Raw genomic sequence first — 21,680 nt, 5'->3', positions numbered from 1 at the left:
AAACACATTGAGAGTACTGAAGGAGCAGGAAACGCTTTCAAAACATGGCCCAACGTATCAATAGCCTGATGTCAGTACTAACTTAACGGATGAAAGGCTGAATTTTTGGGTGTAACACTTAATAATAATGTTGGCGTTAGGGTTAAGTATGAAACATGGTTTACTTCAATTGAATTAAAATCAGGGTTGGCTGATTTAAATCAAGTCGATTTAAATCACTGATTTAAATCACTTGATTTAAAAAAAAAATCATTGATTAAATCATTTTTTCGTTTCCTACCTATTTCATATAGTTTCTCAAGGAAAAGACATGAAAAAAATGTTTTAAAAACCTTTTATTAACACAAAGATCTTAAACTCTTACTGTCTATAAACTAAAACTCTTAGGGCTGTATTCTGATCACAGCACAAATGCAAGTGCAAGCCTGAACGGCGCTTGTCCCCGATTCTGTGGCACATAAATGGAGTGAAGATGTAAAAAAAAAATAAAAAAATACTGCACTGAAATGTCATTCTGAAGCACCTGCCCCATCATTAACATATTTGCCGAAGCGATTCTGATGGGGTCCCAAATAGACAACTGAGCTCTGTGTTAAGACCCGCTGAAACCAGGTTTATTTAGTGGTGCAATCAGGAACTTTAACAATTAAACACAGTATAAAAAGCAAAGTAGTTCTAAGTAACAACTGCATGTGTCTGGAATGACACAGAAAGAGGACATCAAAGAAAGAAAAGTAAAAGAAAAGAATGACTGGGATGAGTGAGGGGGATTTTTCTCTGGCGTACTCCATCGCTAAATTCTTGTAGTTCACATTTAGAGGATGCCACAATGATAAATAATTTGCTTTATTTATGTATTCATTTAAGATTGAGTAATTTAGTTTGGTATGTAAACTATTCACAAATCACCATTTCCAACATCCTTAAATTTACAGTTTGGAGATACTGTAGAGCTACAATTACGGTACTACAAAAAAAAAAAATCCATAATTGTTTTTAAAAAAAGAAAAGAAATCAAGAAAATTGATTGAAGCAAAAAAATATATGATTTAAATCAAATAAATCATTTTTTAAAAAATAAAATAGTAACGCGGCGCTCGTTTATATGCCTCCCTCCCTCGGTGCCTGTTCTCCCAGTTGTTATTTTTTTATATACCTCCAAGGTGGCTGCAGCTCTGACCTGGGACTGCTCCCTGCTGTTCGGAGTCAGGAAGGTATTTGGATGAAAGGGAATGCAGAGAGAGACAAGCTCCTTTTGCCTGGGGTGAAGACGGCAAATTGTTCTAAAGGTTGTAATTACGGCAGGCTGCTGAGAGCAGGCTATAATTACCACTGCTCAGGAAAGAATGCTGCTTTTCTTGTAAAGTAATGACAGCATTTTATCAGCAGCGCAGATACAGGGCAATCACACAGGGAGGGAGGAACAGACAGCAAGCAGCAACACTTGTTATGGAATCAACTCACAAAAACAACACATTTTACAACATTTTTAACCAACGTTTGACCTTGAACTGCTTTCCCTTAGTGGACTGATGGATCATTTTTTTCTCTTAGGGGGTGAGGGAGTGAGCAGTTCAGTCTTCTTGCCTCAAGCCTGGCCTGGACTGGAAGGACCACGCTTTCACTTAAGGGGTGAGGGAGGGAGCAGTTCAGTCTCCGTGCCCAATCAGTATGTTCTGCTAAGTTAATTAGATGCTACCAATCTCAACATACTTGATGTTATTATTCAGAAAATGATTAAAGAAACCCCACCAGGGGAAATCATTGTAACAAAAACAATCAAACACAGGAGTGGGAGGAGGAACAGAACAGATGATGCAAGCCAGGCACCCAGTGTGAAAGAGAGAGAGCGAGAAAGAGAGAGGGAGTGAGAGAGAAAAAGAGGGATTGAAAGGGAGAGAGGGAGAGAGAGAGAGAGAGAGAGAAAGGAAAATCCAAGAGGAAAGGGGATGAGCAAGGCATACACCAAGGAAGGAGAAAGAGGAGGAAAAGGAGAGAAGGAGTCAATTATCCCTGTAACTGGGTGTGTTTGTGTGTGTTTTAGTAAAGGTCTCAGTGCTGGTGTGTGTTTGTGTGTGTTTTAGTAAAGGTCTCGGTGCTGGTGTGTGTTTGTGTGTATTTTAGTAAAGGTCTCTGTGCTGGTGTGTTTCAGTGTGTTTTAGTAAAGGTCTCAGTGCTGGCTTGTGTTTGTGTGTGTTTTAGTAAAGGTCTCAGTGCTGGCTTGTGTTTGTGTGTGTTTTAGTAAAGGTCTCAGTGCTGGCTTGTGTTTGTGTGTGTTTTAGTAAAGGTCTCAGTGCTGGCTTGTGTTTATGTGTGTTTTAGTAAAGGTCTCAGTGCTGGCTTGTGTTTGTGTGTGTTTTAGTAAAGGTCTCAGTGCTGGCTTGTGTTTATGTGTGTTTTAGTAAAGGTCTCAGTGCTGGTGTGTGTTTGTGTGTGTTTTAGTAAAGGTTTTGGTGCTGGTGTGTTTCTGTGTGTTTTAGTAAAGGTCTCAGTGCTGGTGTGTGTTTGTGTGTGTTTTAGTAAAGGTTTTGGTGCTGGTGTGTTTTTGTGTGTTTTAGTAAAGGTCTCAGTGCTGGTGTGTGTTTGTGTGTGTTTTAGTAAAGGTTTTGGTGCTGGTGTGTTTGTGTGTGTTTTAGTAAAGGTCTCAGTGCTGGTGTGTGTTTGTGTGTGTTTTAGTAAAGGTTTTGGTGCTGGTGTGTTTGTGTGTGTTTTAGTAAAGGTCTCAGTGCTGGTGTGTGTTTGTGTGTGTTTTAGTAAAGGTTTTGGTGCTGGTGTGTTTGTGTGTGTTTTAGTAAAGGTCTCAGTGCTGGTGTGTGTTTGTGTGTGTTTTAGTAAAGGTCTCGGTGCTGGTGTGTTTCTGTGTGTTTTAGTAAAGGTGAAAGGCCTGTGTTGAAGGAGCAGGTTAGCTCTTTGTGCTGAATGAAGTGCTGTCCTCTGTGGAGCAATGAAGTGGAAACACACAGCGAGCCCCACAAACAAGCCATTGACACTGAGGGACTGGCAAGAGCACAGGGTCAGTGTGCAACACAACCATAACAAGAGGGGAGGGGGAGAAGGAGGGGGAAAGACTCCCAACCCACATCCACTGACACACACGTACATACAGACCCTGTCACACAGTCACACACATACATACAAGCCCTGTCACACTGGCACATGTACATACAGACCCTGTCACACTGTCACACATACATACAGACCCTGTCACACTGTCACACACATACATACAGGCCCTGTCACACTGTCACACACGTACATACAGACCCTGTCACACTGTCACACTGTCACACAGGTACATACAGACCCTGTCACATTGTCACACATGCTGGCACACACATACAGAGACACTGGTACTGGCAATCAAACACACAGTGAAGGCACTGACGAACAAACACAGTGACACAGGCACAGAGACACACTCTCAAATACACACACACTCACACAGGCACAGAGACACACTCTCAAATACACACACACACGCACACACACACAGGCACAAAGACACACTCTCAAATACACACACACACACACACACACACAGGCACAGAGACACACTCAAATACACACACACACACACACACACACACAGGCACAGACACACTCTCAAATACACACACACACACACACACAGGCACAGAGACACACTCTCAAATACACACACACACACAGGCACAGAGACATACTCTCAAATACACACACACACACACAGGCACAGAGACACACTCTCAAATACACACACACACACACATACACACAGGCACAGAGACACACTCAAATACACACAGACACACACACACACACACACAGGCTCAGAGACACACTCTCAAATACACACACACACACACACAGACACACAGGCTCAGAGACACACTCTCAAATACACACACACACACACAGGCTCAGAGACAGACTCAAATACACACACACACACAGGCACAGAGACTGTACAGTCAATCAGATCGAGCCCTTATCACACAGCTTGAACTCATTTAAAGAAAGTTGCTTCTGTTGGTTTTTTGGTCGTTTGATTTTCATGAAACCGACTTCTCTACAACACACCAGAAGAATTATAACAGTTTACAATTTTATAGATTGAAATAGCTTTGCCACAAAAAATAAATAAATAAATACTTTAACAGCAGCTGGAACGCTACACTTTTTAATGTGCGCACCAGCGGCAGGACTGGTACATTAAGATTGCGAGGACGCTGTGTTTTTGTTCTCAATCACAATAACAGCTTTGACTTTTCAACCAGGGAAAGCTAAAACCTGGTTCTCATGCGGTGGGTGGTCCCCCAGGCCAGAACAGAGGTCGCCGGCTGCCATAGACACACTGAAAAAAAAAAAAATGATTAGATATGATTAATGCTCCCAGCAGGAGGTGTCGCCCCCTAGCTGGGAGGAGAGGCAGTGTCATCTGATTCCTGCAGCAGAATGCTCAGATCCAACATTCAGACATTCCGCAGGGATCCCGTTCAGAGCCTGTCAAACAATGCAGGTTCTGTGCTGCTGGAACACCAAGGACAAAAGCGTCCATGGAATATTCTATTCTTGATGTGTTACGAATCGTGTTTAGTCTTCAGAATTTAATATTACTGAATTTTCAAGCTTTCGTTGACGATAAAACTGCTCTGTTTTTCAAGAAGCAGCTGTCGGCTATTGTGTTGGTAGTTGTTAGTTTCTGAGTTGCAGTTTTATCAATAAGTAAAACATTATTGCATGTTTCTGGTTGATGGTTCTCTTTTCCAGTCCAGGAATACCCGGGCAGGAGACTGTCTTGTTGGACTCTGCAGTTGGTTCCATTAAGCAGTTGTGTTGAGCAGGCACACGCAATCAAGCTTCTTGTGAAGTCAGTGATATCCTTGCTGAATAGTTGCACGCACTTACACATGGAAAAAGAACAACATACCAGTAGACTAGTTACATTTTTACAGATGAACCCAACTTCCACAGAAGTCATTTTAGGCAAATACGTTATGTCAGGCAAACACGTAATTTTAGGACATCACAAGATGATTTTCTAATTTAACTTCTCTTACTATCTTGCCAGGCAATGTCTGACAGTTGAGAGCCTGTAGCCTGTCCAAGCTTGTAGATTTTGTAACTTTCTTTTTTTTTCCCAGATAAATGTCACTAAAGGACATGGGATTTGCCCAGTGTTTGGGGGGTGGGGGAGAGTAAATATTACCAGGACTGAGTAATCTTTCCCAGGGCCTGAGCTGCTCTACTGGGGAGGGTTCTGGAAATGTCAGCTGGGGGGGGAGGGGAGGTGGAGCACTGGGACCGTGCTGAGTGCCGACAGCAATACCTGACAGCAGCCTCTGCAAATCCCCTGAAAAACATCATCAGTGGGGAAAGAAAATTAATCCCCTTTTTAATTTCACTTTTAGCTCCCTTCCTAAGTTATTGCTGAGCTTGTAAATGTCATTCAGAAGGCACTACTCTACACTGAACAGCACTGTACTACACTATGGAATATTGCACTGCTCCATACTCTGCTGTGCTGGACGTGGAGATTCTACGAGGTGATAACAGCCCATGCAATCAGAGAGGGAGTGATAGTTTTTCTGTTGTCTCCAAGCACACCCTCTAGCTCTTACACCTTTCACTGTTCACACCTTTCCTTTCTCAAGGTCTAGGAATTTATTATAAAAAATGAGTTACATGCATCTTCTTCTATGACTTCAACTGAGTCGGTCATTGAGCTTGAGAACAGGCTGCTGTTTCTATGGACCCTTGGTGCCATTTGCTTTTCCAAACTGTACTGTGTCTGGTTATTGCAGGATAGCCGGATTCAGAATCCCAATGAAAGTGAATGGCAGAGGTCAGCTGTCATATAACGGGAGGTAAAACTACTGTAATGTGGCGATGAAGGAATTGTGGAGTACTATATATATATATATATATATATATATATATATATATATATATATATATATACTATAAGAACACTTGGGTATATAGATTAGCGCTGATTTTAGGATCGCAAGAGCCATGGTCGAGGTCGAGTGAGCTTAATGTAGAAGATTGCTGTAGTAAAAGATCCAGTATGAAGGTTGTGATGAATTCCTCTTTCAGTAATACTGTAGACATACAGTATATGGGGGACAGGGACTATACAGGTACTGTATATTGGTGATATTATCCTTATCTCATAGGTACAATGTAAAAGGGTTTTTAAAGAGTGTATTATATCACCCTGGATTGCATAAACCACCTATATGTGGTTATTTCAGGATAACCTGAATAAGTGTTTTATAAAACCCATATGGGTACCCCAGTGCTGTATCACCCTGCATTGCATCCACTGGGGGATCCTCCTGGTGTTGAAAGAGTTCATTCCTAACCCTGGTTCACTGTGTCTCAGAGAGAGCCTGGCACAGCGTTACCCTGACGAGCCATTAGCTACCCTGTACTGTGCCTGTCACAGACCAGCACAGATACAAATATCAAAACACTGTATCACCACAGAGAACACAGCACAGTACCAGTCCGTCTGTCTGTCTGTCTGTCAATTACTTCTGTGTTTCTCTCTTTCTCTCTGCAGCTGATGTTAAACAGTGCCCTACATGGAGTTTGCGTACTGGGAGAGCAGAGACACTATAGAGCACTATAGATGCAGAAAACACATTGAAACCATAGGGCCATTCCATGAAAACTGAACAGCCACAAACCTCTCTATTAACAAGGACTCATCACCACCACACCACAATGTTGGGGCTTGTCATTAGTCGGGGAAATGGACAAGAAAGTGGGTTATATAAAACAAGCATGGCCTCTATTACCAGTGAGCCTGGGAGTGAGGGTGGAGGAGAGAGCATACTGCAAGCAGCCTGGTATTAGATGATAGTGTTGGAGTGAGTGAGGGGAGCTGGCTGGTCTATTATTTGCTCTAAAGCAACAGGCATTAAAATGCCATTCTGTGCTTGTTTCTCAGAGGACGAGTTCATTAATCTTGCTGCTTGTTCACTTTACAGCGAGCTGATTGTGGGATATTGATTCTCCTGCCCGGCTGAAAGCCTGAATGGAGTGAAAGTGGGCTTTTAAGAGCCGGGAAGCAGAGAGGAGGTGGAGGATAGGGGTGCGCGCAGTTTATCATTTTTACTGCCCGGGCGGGAATCCATTCTCCTCAAATCTGTTTTTCAACAGTCTGCATCTGTCTCGTTCTTATTTCTGTGTGTCTTGTCAATTTAAATGGGCTTTATTGGCATGACAAGTCATGCAAGCATTGCCAAAATGAATGCTGCACATGTAAATAAGGAAAGAGGGACAGCATTTTTGTTTCTAGACCTAATGTACTGACCTTGCATTACAGCAGCTCCCATATATGCTCTCATCTACTTGTGGGTCGGGTTTCATGCCTTATTGTTGGTGTTTTAACATAATCTTCATGCCTGAACGAGACCAGTGGTGGGCGGACTAATCTGATGAACTGGAGTGACAACATTGTTCAATCTTTATTTTATATAGCGCCTTTCATAGTGGACCACCATCACAAAGCGCTTGTTGTTGTTGTTAAGAACGATGGGGCGTTTCTCCATTTTGGGGTGTAAAAAAAGGGTATCCGTTCTGTCTCTCTCTTATACTCTCTCGCTATGGAAGAAGAATGACTTTTCTAACACACTCAGTTTCCATAGGCCCTATACCGCTGCAGGCTGTTAGTGGGAAGTTATGAAGCATATTTACCCAAGAAAAAAAAATATATATATACCAGTTTCTTAAAATAAATTGTGAGATGTAAAATGCAAATTATATTTCTTATTTCTGCTTCATTGCATGAATGATCCCCTGGGCTTTTTATCCCAAACATTTAAATGCAGTTAATACATTTTATCAAACAATTGTGCTCAAGTGGGCAGCATATTTGGTAGCGCTGGAAAAGATCATAGTCATAAAATTACTTTTGCATTTCTTATCCAGCTGTGACTTACCCAGATGGTGTGCAGGTTGAATAAATCAACTACTAACTCATTTTTGCCCAGATTTTATGTGATGTATCACAATTACCTCTTAATAGGGTTAAGACAGAGAACACTGCAGATTGAGAAAGAGCCTGGTTGCTTAAACAGAAGGTAGCTTGAAGTTATATTCATTTTTACTCCTGTCCCCTTCCCTGCTTATTATAATTGCAATCATTCAGATGCAGTTCTCATTGTAAATACTGAAATACTGTGGAGCATATTTTCAAAGGGTTTACTCCTGCCTTCAATGAGAGACACACATCAGGAGAGTGCCCAGGAGATCACCTTCCATTCCGTTACTAAGCTATTTCAAACTAGTTTTGAAAAGTCATTATATTGAACATATCTCGTTCTCCACAAACAGTTTGAAACATTATTATTATTATTATTATTATTATTATTATTATTATTATTATTATTATTATTATTATTATTATTATTTGTATGTTTTTGATTAAGATCAGGATTATGGAAAATGTAACGTTGAACTTTCTGTGCATTGGTCCACATCTACCGTACTGCATTTGATTACCTGTTTGATCAAATTATAACGTGTATTATTTTGATTTAGAAGATGACCTTCTATTGTGACCGGACCTTCATTGGGTGACACCTGCTGGTGAAACATTGTATTTCAGTAGTAATCAGATGCCGCCCTCTTGCATGCAGAAGATACAGGACAGGTTAACTAAACTGCTTATCGTCTTCACGTATAATTTATCATGGAGTATACCGAGCCATACTTCAGCATTTGTATAGCTGGCCATGGATACCACTGTAGGTAATGTTTTTCCTATAAAAAATAGCTGTAATTTAAAGACTGGAATAAACTCTTTGAAAATTCATAATACTCTAATAAACCTGTTTTTAGGGTGCTTTAGCCTTGGTTCAGAAGCTGTTCTTCATTTGCCAGCTACTGTATGTGTTACGTAAGCTATCAATATGAGTGCTACGTTATTGAGTGCCATCTCCATCTAGTGGACACTTTTTGCCTTGCTGGCAATAAAGAGTAGTTGTTTACTAACATAAAGACACTGGCTGATCTTGCCCATGTCTTGTCTATGGTTGGAAACTAGAATTGAAAGGCAGCATCTTGGTCAAAGTTAGAGAGTTAGAGAGTTAAATTATATATATATAATCCCTTGAGCCTTTTTTTTTGGTTTCCTTCAAATTTGTGAATCCAGTGACTGCATGGAAGAACACACACACACAAGCTTTAATGACTGCCTGTGCACGTAATGATAAAGAAGAGCAATGTAAATAGCCACCAATGATACCCCTATTGTCTACGTTTTTCTACTTTTGGAATGAATCACCGAGTTTTAGAAGTAATGAAACTCTTTCTACATGTCTTTAGTGTAGAGACATCTCCGTGGCAGAGACAGTTCCCTGATAAAGGTTTACCAGTTGGCAGTTTTCCCCCATGCTTTTCCCATGTTTATACTTTGCATAACCATAGTCTGCCATGGTTTGTCATGTTTACTAATGTGCATTACCATACCTCTCTGGGCTTTACAATGCTTACCTGTGCTTTACCATGCTTTCACTGTGCTCTGCTTTTACTGTGGGTAACTTTTCTAAGGGTTGTAGCAGTTGGCAGGTCGTGTGAGCGTTGCAAGTAGCTGGCGCCAGGAGGGTTTCTTTACAAACAACACAAGTGTTGTTCCCCTTTTCTCTGGCTTCTTGTAGCTTGTCATTACCCAGAGCAGCGCTGGCGTCAATGTCATTTTCATTCTTGTCTCTCTTTGTCTGTGTCTCCTTGTTTCCTGAGCCGTGCTTTTCAATTAACTTCCGAACTAACTTTAGAGGGTGGTAATCACAGGTTCCGATGCAAAGGGCGAGGCAATGAAGCTAAAAGAGGACGCTTCTTTATTTAAAGCGGTCATGTGACTGCCTGGGTTTTGCACAGTACTGTACGGTCTAGAAGCTTTAATGGCAGGTTAGTGGCAGCCAAGAGCAAGTCACGTCTTCCCCGGTTCCCCACACAGGCCTCTGAACTGCATGACTCAGCATGACAGGCTAATTCACGATGACAGGCTAATCATGTTGGGTTAGCCACTGAGCCACGGAGAAACCTCTTTTTATTTTGTGCTTATCTTACCTCGCCAATGTCTTGTTCTCTGATGCTGTTATCTGGTCATTGCTTACCAGGCCTTGTTCAGCTGCTTCTGAAAAGACTCCTAAAAGCTGATGGAAGTGAGACCCATATTGCATAGCAGTTTGATCAATTCCTGGTTTCTACTGTGGGTTTAAAAAGCCACACCTGATCTTGTTACCTATACACTGAGCTTGTATTAAAACCTGGAATGGGTGAAACTGCTATGCAACAGGAGTCTTATTTCCAACTTTTTTTCTTTATGAAATGTTGCAAAATAAAAGTTTATTGGTACCAGATCTTTCTATCCCTGTCACTTGGGGCACACACTGTGCATGTATGTGTCTGTGCTTGTGTCTATTTGTTAGTGTGTGTGCTTGTGTCTGTGTCTGTGTCTGTGTGTGTGTGTGTGTGTGTGTGTGAATGTGTCTGTGTGTGTGTGTGTGTGCATGTGTGTCTGTCTGTGTGTGTTTAACCTGTGACTCCAGTCTCTGCAAGCACCTTGTCATTATCAAACCGAAGTTTTTTTGTTTTTTTTTACACTAAATAACTGTCATAGTTTCCAAGCCACCCGCCTCTCATTAAAGCCATAAAAGACTTGAAAATAAAAGCTTGAGCAATAAAATGCTCTCTGAGGCCAGAATTCCAGTGGAATTGCTAGCTAGAGCTGACCTTGATAGAGGGGTATGCATGTTCACACATGGAAGACAGAACTCCGGCTCTCTTTGTCTGTCCGTCTGGCTGTCTGGGAGAGTTTCCAAGTCTCCTGCTGGGGGATGAAACTTGGTTAGGACATTCTTCAGCTGATGTTATTGAGCGCATCAGAATCTGGGGGTGTGCAATTGAACCTGTCTATACCTCTGTCATTTCTACATGTGCACTCTGTGGCTGTAGGTGACAGTGCACGACCTATTCAGGACAGCAGCGGCTCTAACCGTGTGTTCCCGCAGGAAGGTCTCATGTTACTATACCCCTTGTTCAAGCTCGTCGTGTTAGCAGACGTGTAGCGACGGGAAGTGGCTGCAGTTTAATGATTTTAAATTGTCATCTGAACCAGGGGTGCGGGTGTATAATAAAATATCTCTTTCATTTGACTGTGCTGTGTTATTCCTGTGCTAAAAGCAGAGCTGCTCGCTCATTTAGCTGAGATTCGCCATATGGGTTCTGCTGCACACAATTCCCCTTTGGAAACCAAGCAGAAGGTAAAACTTAGAAGAAACTAATCAGGAGGAGGAGGGAGGAGGGAGGAGGGAGGAGGGAGGGGGGGGGGGGGTGATTAATTCTGTAATGATGAATCCCACCACATGTGACCCTTAGTAAAAGCACAGCAAAGGGTAATAAAGCACAGTGAAAGCATGGTAACGCATGGGTAAGCATTGTAAAGCACATAGAGGTATGGTAAAACATATTAAAAACCGTGGTAAATGCATAGTATATCTGTGGAAAAAGCATGGCACAAAACTGCAAAAATGCTGTTTATAAGGGGAGGGATGGCCTGGCAGCCAACGAGTCAGATGAAGAGGCCTCCCTCCGTTCACTGGTGGAGGAGAGCGGAGATCTGAGCCCCGTTCTGGAATCTACTGCAGGTCGCTTTTTATTAGTTTAATATAGTCTGACGGATTCTGTTTCTAAAGATCAGTTAGTATTTGAAAATGTTGGATGAAGGCAGATTACATTTGATTCTTGAAGATCCCTGAACCTGTAAAAAGCAGGTGCAGGGCTCAGTTGAACTGCAGAGGCATTTACAAACATTTCAGAACATTTGCAGGGTTTTTTGCTTTTGTTGTTGGCTGTAGCTTCACAGTGTACGAGAAGCTAGGGTAGATTGTGAGACCTGAACTAATCCCAGAGCTCAATGTCTGGCTCTCAAACACTTTTGGGGTCCACAAGTCCCCCTTTCGACACGGTTATGAGAAGTTTATATTTCTTAAATCATACAGTATGTTTAATCCCTTATAAAAGTTTACCATAGTATTTTTGCAGTTTTAGCATGCTTTTCCCGTAGCTATAGTATGCATTTATCATAGCTTACCCTGGTTTGCCATGTTTATTAATATTCTCGCTATTCTATACAATGCGTACCTATGCTTTACCATGCTTTCACTGTGCTTGTATTACACCTTGCTATGCTTTTACATTGTGAAACTCTTATAAGTGTGAAGGGCCGTTATTCAAAAACATTCCATTGAGTGTTTTCCTCAGCAGCAGTGGCCAGTGATCTCATTAGCTCATTAGCGTTTGTCTGAAATTAGCCTGTTTAAAAGAGGGGAGAGCTCAGGAACCAGGGGCTGATTGGGTTATTCAGCTTCACTAAGTCAGTAAATGAAAAGGTTGTTTGGCATAATAAGCATTAATTCATTTTTCTGTAGTCGAACGGAGGAACCCATGTGGTGCTTATGCACTGTGACAGTTGAGCTCAGATCCCCTGCAAAAATCAGGAGAAAGACACGTCACGAGCAGAGGGCTAAAGTTCATTTTGTAATACAAACCCTCTGCTTATTACCACCATGTTCAAAATGTCCTGCACAGAATCAAACAAGAGTCAGTGAGAACAAGCCCCTGTGTGTGTGTGTCTGTGTGAGCACAGTAAGTGTGTGCGTGTCTGTGTGTTTCAGTGTCTGTGTGTGTACAGTATGTGCATGTGTGTCTGTGTGAGTACAGTAAGTGTGTGTCTTTGTGTTTGTGCGTCTCTGTGTGTGTGTCTGTGTGAGTACAGTAAGTGTGTCTGTGTGTTTGTGTGTCTGTGTGTGTGTGTGTGTGTGTGAGTACAGTATGTGTGTGTGTGTCTTTGTGAGTACAGTAAGTGTGTGCGTTTGTGTCTGTGTTTTTGTGTCTCTGTGTGTGCTTGTGAGTACAGTATGTGTGTGTGTGTGTGTGTGTCTGTTTGTTTCAGGGTGTGTGTGGTGTGTATGTGTGTGTACAGTACAGTACAGTACAGTGCATGGTGTATTCCTGGTACTGCTGGTTTAGTATTGTCTTGGACCTGCTCCATCAGCAATACACCTGTTCTCAGTTTCATTCTGAATGACGCACATCTTCACCCCCTAGCAGCAGTTTTAGTGTCGGGGTACCAGTGCTGTGCTCACCCCCCCCCCCCCCCCCCCCTCCCTCTGTTTCAGAGACAGCTTTCTAAGTCGTTAAGCACTTTATGTTGTTTTCAGCAACATCTGCTGTTTACAGCCCCCCTCCTCCCTCCCCCGCACCCACAGTGACAAGCCTGCCTGTGCTGAGAACTCACCCCTGGGCTTTGTTAGACTCGCAGAGCTGAGGTAAACAGATTCAGCAACCCCACTGACATCCACACACATAGTGCATGAGCGTAAAGAGGAGAGTTTCTTATAGCACCAGAGTGCTCTTTCACTGCTGTGCTGCTGCTGCTGCTGCCAGATTATACAAAATCAGAAAAGCTAAACCCAATCTCTGTGCAAAGAGACAGCATATGCTGGATTAATTTGTGTGTGTCTGTTTGTGTGTCTGTCTATGTGTGTGTGTGTGGGTGGGTGTGTGTGTGTGTGTGTGTGTGCGTGTGTCTGCATGTGTGTGTCTGTGTGTGTTTCTGTGTGAGTACAGTATTTGTGTGTGTGTGTGTTTTTCTGTGTGTGTCTGTCTCTGTGTTTCAGTGTCTTCAGTGTGTGTGTGTGTACAGTATAGTGTTTCAGTGTGTTCGCTTCCTTGCCCTGGTGTGCTGCTGGATTGACAGCCACGGGGCAGGCTGTGTGACACGTGCAGAAAACGCTGGTTTGTGTTGGGAGTGCCTGGGTTCAGATGGGACAGACGATTAGAATGGTACCTATTCCGATCAACGATCATTTTATTTATTTTATTTGTATTTATTTAACCTTTATTTAACCAGGAAAGTCCCGTTGAAATAAAATAAATATTTTTCAAGGGAGACTTGGTTAAGGCGGTGGCACATCATACAATAAACACAAATTCAGATGAGCACAACGAATACAAACAAGTTAATCAAATTTAGGAGCACCAGCCAAAACAAAAACACGTCTCAGCTACATAGATATCAACGTTTCATTTGAACTTCTTTAAAGGGATCAAGACAGTAAGTTTCAGTTCATCCTGAAGACCATGGACCTAGAAAAACTGAAGGCCCTTTTATCCAAATTCCTTCCAAACCCTAGTAAAAGAAAAACTTATCTAAGATTATAAGTGGTACTAGATGTAATTAGCAATTTATTAAGATAATTTGGGGTTTTCCAAAAGAGAGCCTTATAAACCTTCTTAGTGCTGGAGTTTAACCCCAGGCTCCTCTATCTCTTCTCCCCTCTCGCAACCCTCTTCATTCTCTCCTCTCATCCCCCCCTCCGCCCTCTCCCCCTCCCTCTTCACCCCCCCCCCCCCCCAGGCCCCGGTGATTACAGCGATGTGCTCCCGGACTCGTTCCCCTCGGCCCCCGCGGAACCCCTCCCCTCGTTCCAGCAGGAGCCGGACGACGCCTACATCGTGAAGAACAATCCTGTGGAATTGCGTTGCAGGGCCACGCCCGCCGCGCAGATCTACTTCAAATGCAACGGGGACTGGGTCAACCAGAACGACCATGTGACCAGAGAGAGCCTGGACCAGATCACAGGTAACCAACACAACTCCCAGCCGGCACTCACTGAGAGGGACAGCAACACAGCTCCCAGCCCTCACTCACTGAGAGGGACAGAAACACAGCTCCCAGCCCTCACTCACTGAGAGGGACACAGCAACACAGCTCCCAGCGCTCACTCACTGAGAGGGACAGCAACACAGCTCCCAGCCCTCACTCACTGAGAGGGACACAGCAATGCAGCTCCCAGCCCTCACTCACTGAGAGGGACAGCAACACAGCTCCCAGCCCTCTCTCACTGAGAGGGACAGCAACACAGCTCCCAGCCCTCACTCACTGAGAGGGACACAGCAACACAGCTCCCAGCCCTCTCTCACTGAGAGGGACAGCAACACAGCTCCCAGCCCTCACTCACTGAGAGGGACACAGCAATGCAGCTCCCAGCCCTCACTCACTGAGAGGGACAGCAACACAGCTCCCAGCCCTCTCTCACTGAGAGGGACAGCAACACAGCTCCCAGCCCTCACTCACTGAGAGGGACAGCAACACAGCTCCCAGCCCTCACTCACTGAGAGGGACAGCAACACAGCTCCCAGCCCTCACTCACTGAGAGGGACAGCAACACAGCTCCCAGCCCTCACTCACTGAGAGGGACAGCAACACAGCTCCCAGCCCTCACTCACTGAGAGGGACAGCAACACAGCTCCCAGCCCTCACTCACTGAGAGGGACAGCAACACAGCTCCCAGCCGTCACTCACTGAGAGGGGCAGCAACACAGCTCCCAGTCCTCACTCACTGAGAGGGACACAGCAACACAACTCCCAGCCCTCACTCACTGAGAGGGACAGCAACACAGCTCCCAGCCCTACTCACTGAGAAGGACACAGCAACACAGCTCCCAGCCCTACTCACTGAGAGGGTCACAGCTGCCAGCCCTCACTCACTGAGAGGGACAGCAACGCAGCTCCCAGCCGTCACTCACTGAGAGGGACAGCAACACAGCTCCCAGCCCTCACTCACTGAGAGGGACAGCAACACAGCTCCCAGCCGTCACTCACTGAGAGAGACACAGCAATGCAGCTCCCAGCCCTCACTCACTGAGAGGGACAGCAACACAGCTCCCAGCCCTCACTCACTGAGAGGGACAGCAACACAGCTCCCAGCCCTCACTCACTGAGAGGGACACAGCAATGCAGCTCCCAGCCCTCACTCACTGAGAGGGACAGCAACACAGCTCCCAGCCCTCTCTCACTGAGAGGGACAGCAACACAGCTCCCAGCCCTCACTCACTGAGAGAGACACAGCAATGCAGCTCCCAGCCCTCACTCACTGAGAGGGACACAGCAACGCAGCTCCCAGCCCTCACTCACTGAGAGGGACACAGCAACGCAGCTCCCAGCCCTCTCTCACTGAGAGGGACAGCAACACAGCTCCCAGCCCTCACTCACTGAGAGGGACACAGGTAACAGAGCAATGTGGTATTATTGCTTACTAAGCTGAGTGGTGTAAAGGTTACCTGGTTACTGCAGCAGCTATAAGCATACTGTAGCCTCTCGGAGCTTTGCTACTGATCCATTTAGCAAGTGACTTTGTAATAAAATGTGTCCCCCAGTTGCCCTCAATTCTGTGTGGAAATGTAAGACTGAGTTTGTGGCATTGACCGGGTGTGGCAAAGTGGTTAACGTTGTGCAGGTGCAGGTGATCAATAAACAGACAGACAATTGTAATCCAGGTGCAATGCTGTTTAATGGTTTGTAATTCCAGTGCCTGATGGCAAAACAAACCGTAAATAATAAATTATGCTAAGTAATACAGTGGTGTGTATTACTTCATTTATAATCCCCGGGTTTGTCCGGAAATAATAGTCCCGTTCTTTATACACCCACACGAAACACAAAACACATACACAAGTCTGTTAGCGAGTGAATTAGTGCTCGTGGTGCAATACAGTTCTCCGTGATACAAGTGCAGTGATGTTGTCCGGGTTAGAGATTATTCAATACATGTTAGTTAGGAATAAACGCTTTAAATGAGAACAAACAGACAGTCAAACACAAAGTCGGAAAAGCATTGATTGTGATTTGAGCATTTCTAATGGCTCTGGGTTTTTAATCCGGGGGGAAATTACATCGACAGATTGAATAAAAGACTATTACAATAAAGCTGCACTTTGATTCTCAAGGGATGTGATTGGGGTTAGGATTTGACATCTAGCTTCTAGTTTAACGTTGACTAATTTAGTAAGTTGCTTCTACAGTACTGAGCTGTTCTGTAGCACTGTCTAGCACACATATGTGTTTACACTTTTCTTATGTACAGGGTGATTAGAAAGTAAGTTTACCACACCAACGCACCATATCATTGATGTGGTAAACATACTGCTTTCTCATCACCCTGTACACAAAGAGTATAGTAACCTGCAGTGATTGAAATAGGATAAACAGCCTTTTCAAGTAGAATGCTATCAATAAAAAAGCAATTCTAATAATGTGTCTCTTTCTGTGTGTCTGTGTCTCTCTGTGTCTCTCTGTCTGTGTGTCTCTGTGTCTGTGTCTCTCTGTCTGTGTCTCTGTCTGTGTGTGTCTCTGTGTCTATCTGTGCCTGTATCTCTGTGTCTGTGTCTCTCTGTGTCTCCCTGTCTCCGTGTCTCTCTTCCCCAGGGCTGGTGGTTCGAGAGGTGGATATAGAGGTCTCTCGCACTCAGGTAGAGGAGCTCTTTGGACTGGATGATTTCTGGTGCCAGTGCGTGGCCTGGAGCTCTGCTGGGACTACAAAGAGCAGGAGGGCTTACGTCCGCATCGCATGTACGTCTCCCTGTCTGTCTGTAGGGTATGCCTGTCTCTGTCTGTCTTTCTATCATTCATCTCTGTAAGTCTGTCAGTCTGTATATTAGACCTTCATCAAGAGCAGCAGTTTATGTCCTCATTATCTGTCTGTCTTTCTTTCAGTCTGTCTGTGTGTCTGTCTGAAGATAAAGCAACAACTCTAAAACAGTTTTGCTTTGAGCAGCCTCTAATGAAAATTGCTTGGAAACTGCATATACATTTTCCATTCAATAGTTGCTTCAGCAGTTGCCAGAAAAAAAAAAACTCCTGTGTTTTCTTAGTTTAAAATGTACCCACTGTTCAATGCTGATGCAATATGATGATAATGATGCTAACGTTTGAACAGTACACCCCCGTCTCCTTGAACTGATACCACATTATTCACATTATGAAACCTGGCTAGGGCATGCGTTAGCTCAAGTTATTGGGAGTATTCACTGATATCTCGATGACATTGAATATGCACGATTACATGAATCCATCAGTCAGTCAGTCCATCTCTGCCAGTTTGGATGCGCGTTTGTGTCACTCCGGGGGAGTTATCTATTTATTGATCCAGCAATTAAATAACTGAGTATCTCGGTTTATCCAACTGTGTCTGTCCTGCAGCCATTGAGACAGACAGTGGCAGATAGTTAAAGTGGTTTTGTAGATAGACAGATCTCTCCCTCTCTCTCTTTCTCTCTCTCCTCCTGAATGTGTCTTTGTCACCCCCTGTAGACTTGTATAAGAACTGCATAGAGAGACAGACAGATGGAAAGATAGATGTCTTATGTTGTTCTGTCTCTCACTATCTCACCTTATCCATGTCTCGTTGTGTCTCTGTCACTGTTCCAGATGTATACACTGTAAATCATGTAAAGTTTTCCTGGACTACTGAACTTCGAGCAGTACAGGTAAATAGAGGAAGACTGATCTGTCTCACTCTCTCACCATTTCTCCGTCTGGCTGTGTGTCTCTGCTGCCCCCTGCAGACCTGCGGAAGAACTTCGATCAGGAGCCGCTGGGGAAGGAGGTCCCGCTGGAGCACGAGGTGTTATTGCAGTGCCGGCCACCAGAGGGCATCCCGGGGGCTGAGGTGAACACACACACTGCACCCCACAATCATCCTGCTTGTACCATACACATGCACCCCTGCGCTCCACACTCACACACACAGCAGTCTATACACTGTAAACTCTCTATCTTGCATCCCACACCACAGTCCCTGCACTCCACACTCAGTTCTGGAAGCCTGTAGTAATGTCTGTGCGTCTGTCTGTGTGTCCCTGTGTCCAGGTGGAGTGGTTGAAGAACGAGGAGCCCATCGACCCCACCAGAGACTCCAACTTCCTGATCACCATCGATCACAACCTCATCATCAAGCAGGCTCGGCTCTCCGACACTGCCAACTACACCTGCCTGGCCAGGAACATTGTGGCCAAGAGACGCAGCACCACCGCCACTGTCATCGTATACGGTACTCAGCCCCTCCGCCGGCCTGTCTCCGGCTGTGTGGTTCATCTGCCCACCTCGGCATGAACTGTACAACTTGTCATTCCAAGAAAGACATCCTCTATCCCTCTGTGTCTATCATAGGAGGCTGTGTGGTCCAGTAGTTAAAGAAAAGGGCTTGTAACCAGGAGGTCTCTGGTTCAAATCCCACCTCAGCCACTAACTCATTGTGTGACCCTGAGCAAGTCACTTAACCTCCTTGTGCTCCGTCTTTCGGGTGAGACGTAATTGTAAGTGACTCTGCAGCTGATGCATAGTTCACACACCCTAGTCTCTGTAAATCGCCTTGGATAAAGGCGTCTGCTAAATAAACAAATAATAATAATGAGACTAATCTCACTCTCCATCTCCTCTCTTCTCCTCTCCTCACCTCTCTTCTGCCAGTGCGCATCCCACACTAACCTTCTCCTCTCTCAGTGTGAACCCCACACTAACCTCTCCTCTCTCAGTATGAACCCACACTAACCTCTCTCCTCTCCTGTCTCCTGTCTCAGTATGAACTCCTCTAACCCCTCTCTTCTCTCCTGTCTCAGTGAATGGCGGCTGGTCCACGTGGACGGAGTGGTCCCCCTGTAACACTCGCTGTGGCCGTGGCTGGCAGAAGCGGACCCGGTCCTGTACCAACCCTGCGCCCCTCAATGGAGGAGCCTTCTGTGAGGGACAGCCCTACCAGAGAGTCACCTGCAACACACTGTGCCCAGGTCAGTACCACACACAGCACAGCTGCAACCCACTGGCCCAGGTCAGTGTGTTAGCAGAGCTGCAACACACTGTGCCCAGGTCAGTACCACACACAGCACAGCTGCAACACACTGTGCCCAGGTCAGTACCACACACAGCACAGCTGCAACACACTGTGCCCAGGTCAGTACCACACACAGCACAGCTGCAACACACTGTGCCCAGGTCAGTACCACACAGCACAGCTGCACCACTGTTCTGACTGAGAGCTCTCAGCTGTCAGTCTTGCGCGCAGCAACACAACACAGATGTTGACTCGGGCACTGTGTTAACCCCTCTGGCTTCTCTCGTCTCTCAGTGGACGGAGGCTGGACGGAGTGGGCGAAGTGGTCTGCCTGCAGCAGGGAGTGCACACAATGGCGCAGCCGCGACTGCCAGGCCCCGGCACCCGTGAACGGAGGGAAAGACTGCAGCGGCCTGCTGCTCCAATCCAATAACTGCACCGACGGACTCTGTATGACCAGTGAGTACTGAGGGGAGAGGGGAGAGGGGAGAGGGGAGAGGGGAGAGGGGAGAGAGGGAGAAGGGGAGATGGGAGAGGGGGAGATGGGAGAGGGGGAGAAAGGGAGATGGGAGAGGGGAGAAGGGGAGAAGGGGAGATGGGAGATGAGAGGAGGGGAGAGGGGAGAGGGGGAGAAAGGGAGATGGGAGAGGGGAGAGGGGAGAGGGGGAGAAAGGGAGATGGGAGAGGGGAGAGGGGAGAAGGGGAGATGGGAGAGGGGAGAGGGGAGGAGGGGAGATGGGAGAGGGGAGAAGGGGAGAGGGGAGAAGGGGAGATGGGAGAGGGGAGAAGGGGAGGAGGGGAGATGGGGAGATGCTAATGGTTATGCTGCTTGTATCCAATTAAGATTACAAAGAAAAAGAATATGAGCAACTCAAGTAAAATGTATGATTAAATGTGTTGGATGGTATGGAGGAGCTTCTCACAGCATTGCAAGATCTGCTCAACAAGAGAAGAAACAGATACAAACCATTGATTTAAGTCTATTAAAGTTGCTGTTTGGCTAATTAACCACATTTTTGCTGCTGGCTGGTATTTTATAGCCTCAATAATCTGGGTGTTTAACCCACACAGTTACATTTATTATTATTATTATTATTATTATTATTATTATTATTATTATTATTATTATTATTATTATTATTATTATTTATTTATTTATTTATTTATTTATTTATTTATTTAAAAAAATTACAGTTCATCCCATGTTTGCTTTTCTCATCCTATTTATTTATTTATTTCTTCTTTTTATCAAACAGATAAAAAGCTTTTTGTTGAACATAAAATCCATCGTAAGTTTTCATTTCATTTTTGTGTGACTCACTTTGTGATTGTTTTTAACTTCCTCGCCACTAACCTCACCCTCTGTTAGACCAGATACCCTCACAGTTCAGTTTCTCTCTCTCCTTCCCTCTCTCTATCTCTCTCTCTCTTTCGCGCTCTCTCTCCCCCACCCTTCTCTATCCCACCCTCTCACTCTGTCTCCCAACTCCCCCCTTGACCCACCCACCCTTCTCTATACTAATTTCTTTCCCCCACCCTTCGTTCTCTCTGAACGGTATGGGGTTTATAATTATTTCTACGTGTTTACCTCCAATATAAACTGCATTCTCTACAATGATTAATCTATGCAGCACCTTGCACTAAATTGTGTGGGTAGTGCACAGTAAGTATGTATCTCTGTTGTTTGAATGGGACTCCCCTCCCCTCTCTCTCTCTCAGCTCTGGAGGTGACGGGTGATGTAGCGCTGTACGCCGGCCTTGTGGTGGCGCTGTTTATTTTCCTGGTGATCATGATGGCGGTGGGCGTGGTGGTCTACCGGCGGACGTGCCGTGACTTCGACACCGACGTCACTGACTCATCGGCCGCCCTGACCGGGGGCTTTCACCCCATCAACTACAAACCTCCCCGACACGGTGAGAGCCTCCCAGACTCAGAGCTCCTCACAGAGACTGCCCAGGCGAGACCCTCTCCCTTCACCCAGCCCTCCTCATCCACACAGCTTGCATTAC

At 45.0% G+C, this 21,680-nt stretch overlaps 1 protein-coding gene across 3 annotated transcripts in view; it reads left to right on the top strand.

The window, feature by feature from the left end:
• LOC117415004 (netrin receptor UNC5B-b-like) overlaps positions 1–21,680 on the top strand; it is a 58,374-nt gene that overhangs the window by 27,680 nt on the left and 9,014 nt on the right. Inside the window, exons 2-10 of one of the 3 annotated variants that reach the window (XM_059026267.1) lie at positions 1,555–1,632; positions 14,417–14,641; positions 17,267–17,410; positions 18,406–18,509; positions 18,710–18,890; positions 19,459–19,626; positions 19,965–20,129; positions 20,927–20,959; positions 21,390–21,584. In XM_059026267.1, the coding sequence (XP_058882250.1) occupies positions 1,555–1,632; positions 14,417–14,641; positions 17,267–17,410; positions 18,406–18,509; positions 18,710–18,890; positions 19,459–19,626; positions 19,965–20,129; positions 20,927–20,959; positions 21,390–21,584 (1,293 nt within the window). The remainder of the gene's footprint in view (positions 1–1,554; positions 1,633–14,416; positions 14,642–17,266; positions 17,411–18,405; positions 18,510–18,709; positions 18,891–19,458; positions 19,627–19,964; positions 20,130–20,926; positions 20,960–21,389; positions 21,585–21,680) is intronic. The other 2 variants (XM_059026268.1, XM_059026269.1) reach the window with 2 other exon arrangements.

The sequence above is a fragment of the Acipenser ruthenus genome, chromosome 7 (genome assembly GCF_902713425.1).
Source record: "Acipenser ruthenus chromosome 7, fAciRut3.2 maternal haplotype, whole genome shotgun sequence".
NCBI classification, from domain to species: domain Eukaryota; kingdom Metazoa; phylum Chordata; class Actinopteri; order Acipenseriformes; family Acipenseridae; genus Acipenser; species Acipenser ruthenus.
Note: the sequence above shows the minus strand (reverse complement) of the source record. Positions and strands in the feature narration are given on the sequence as shown.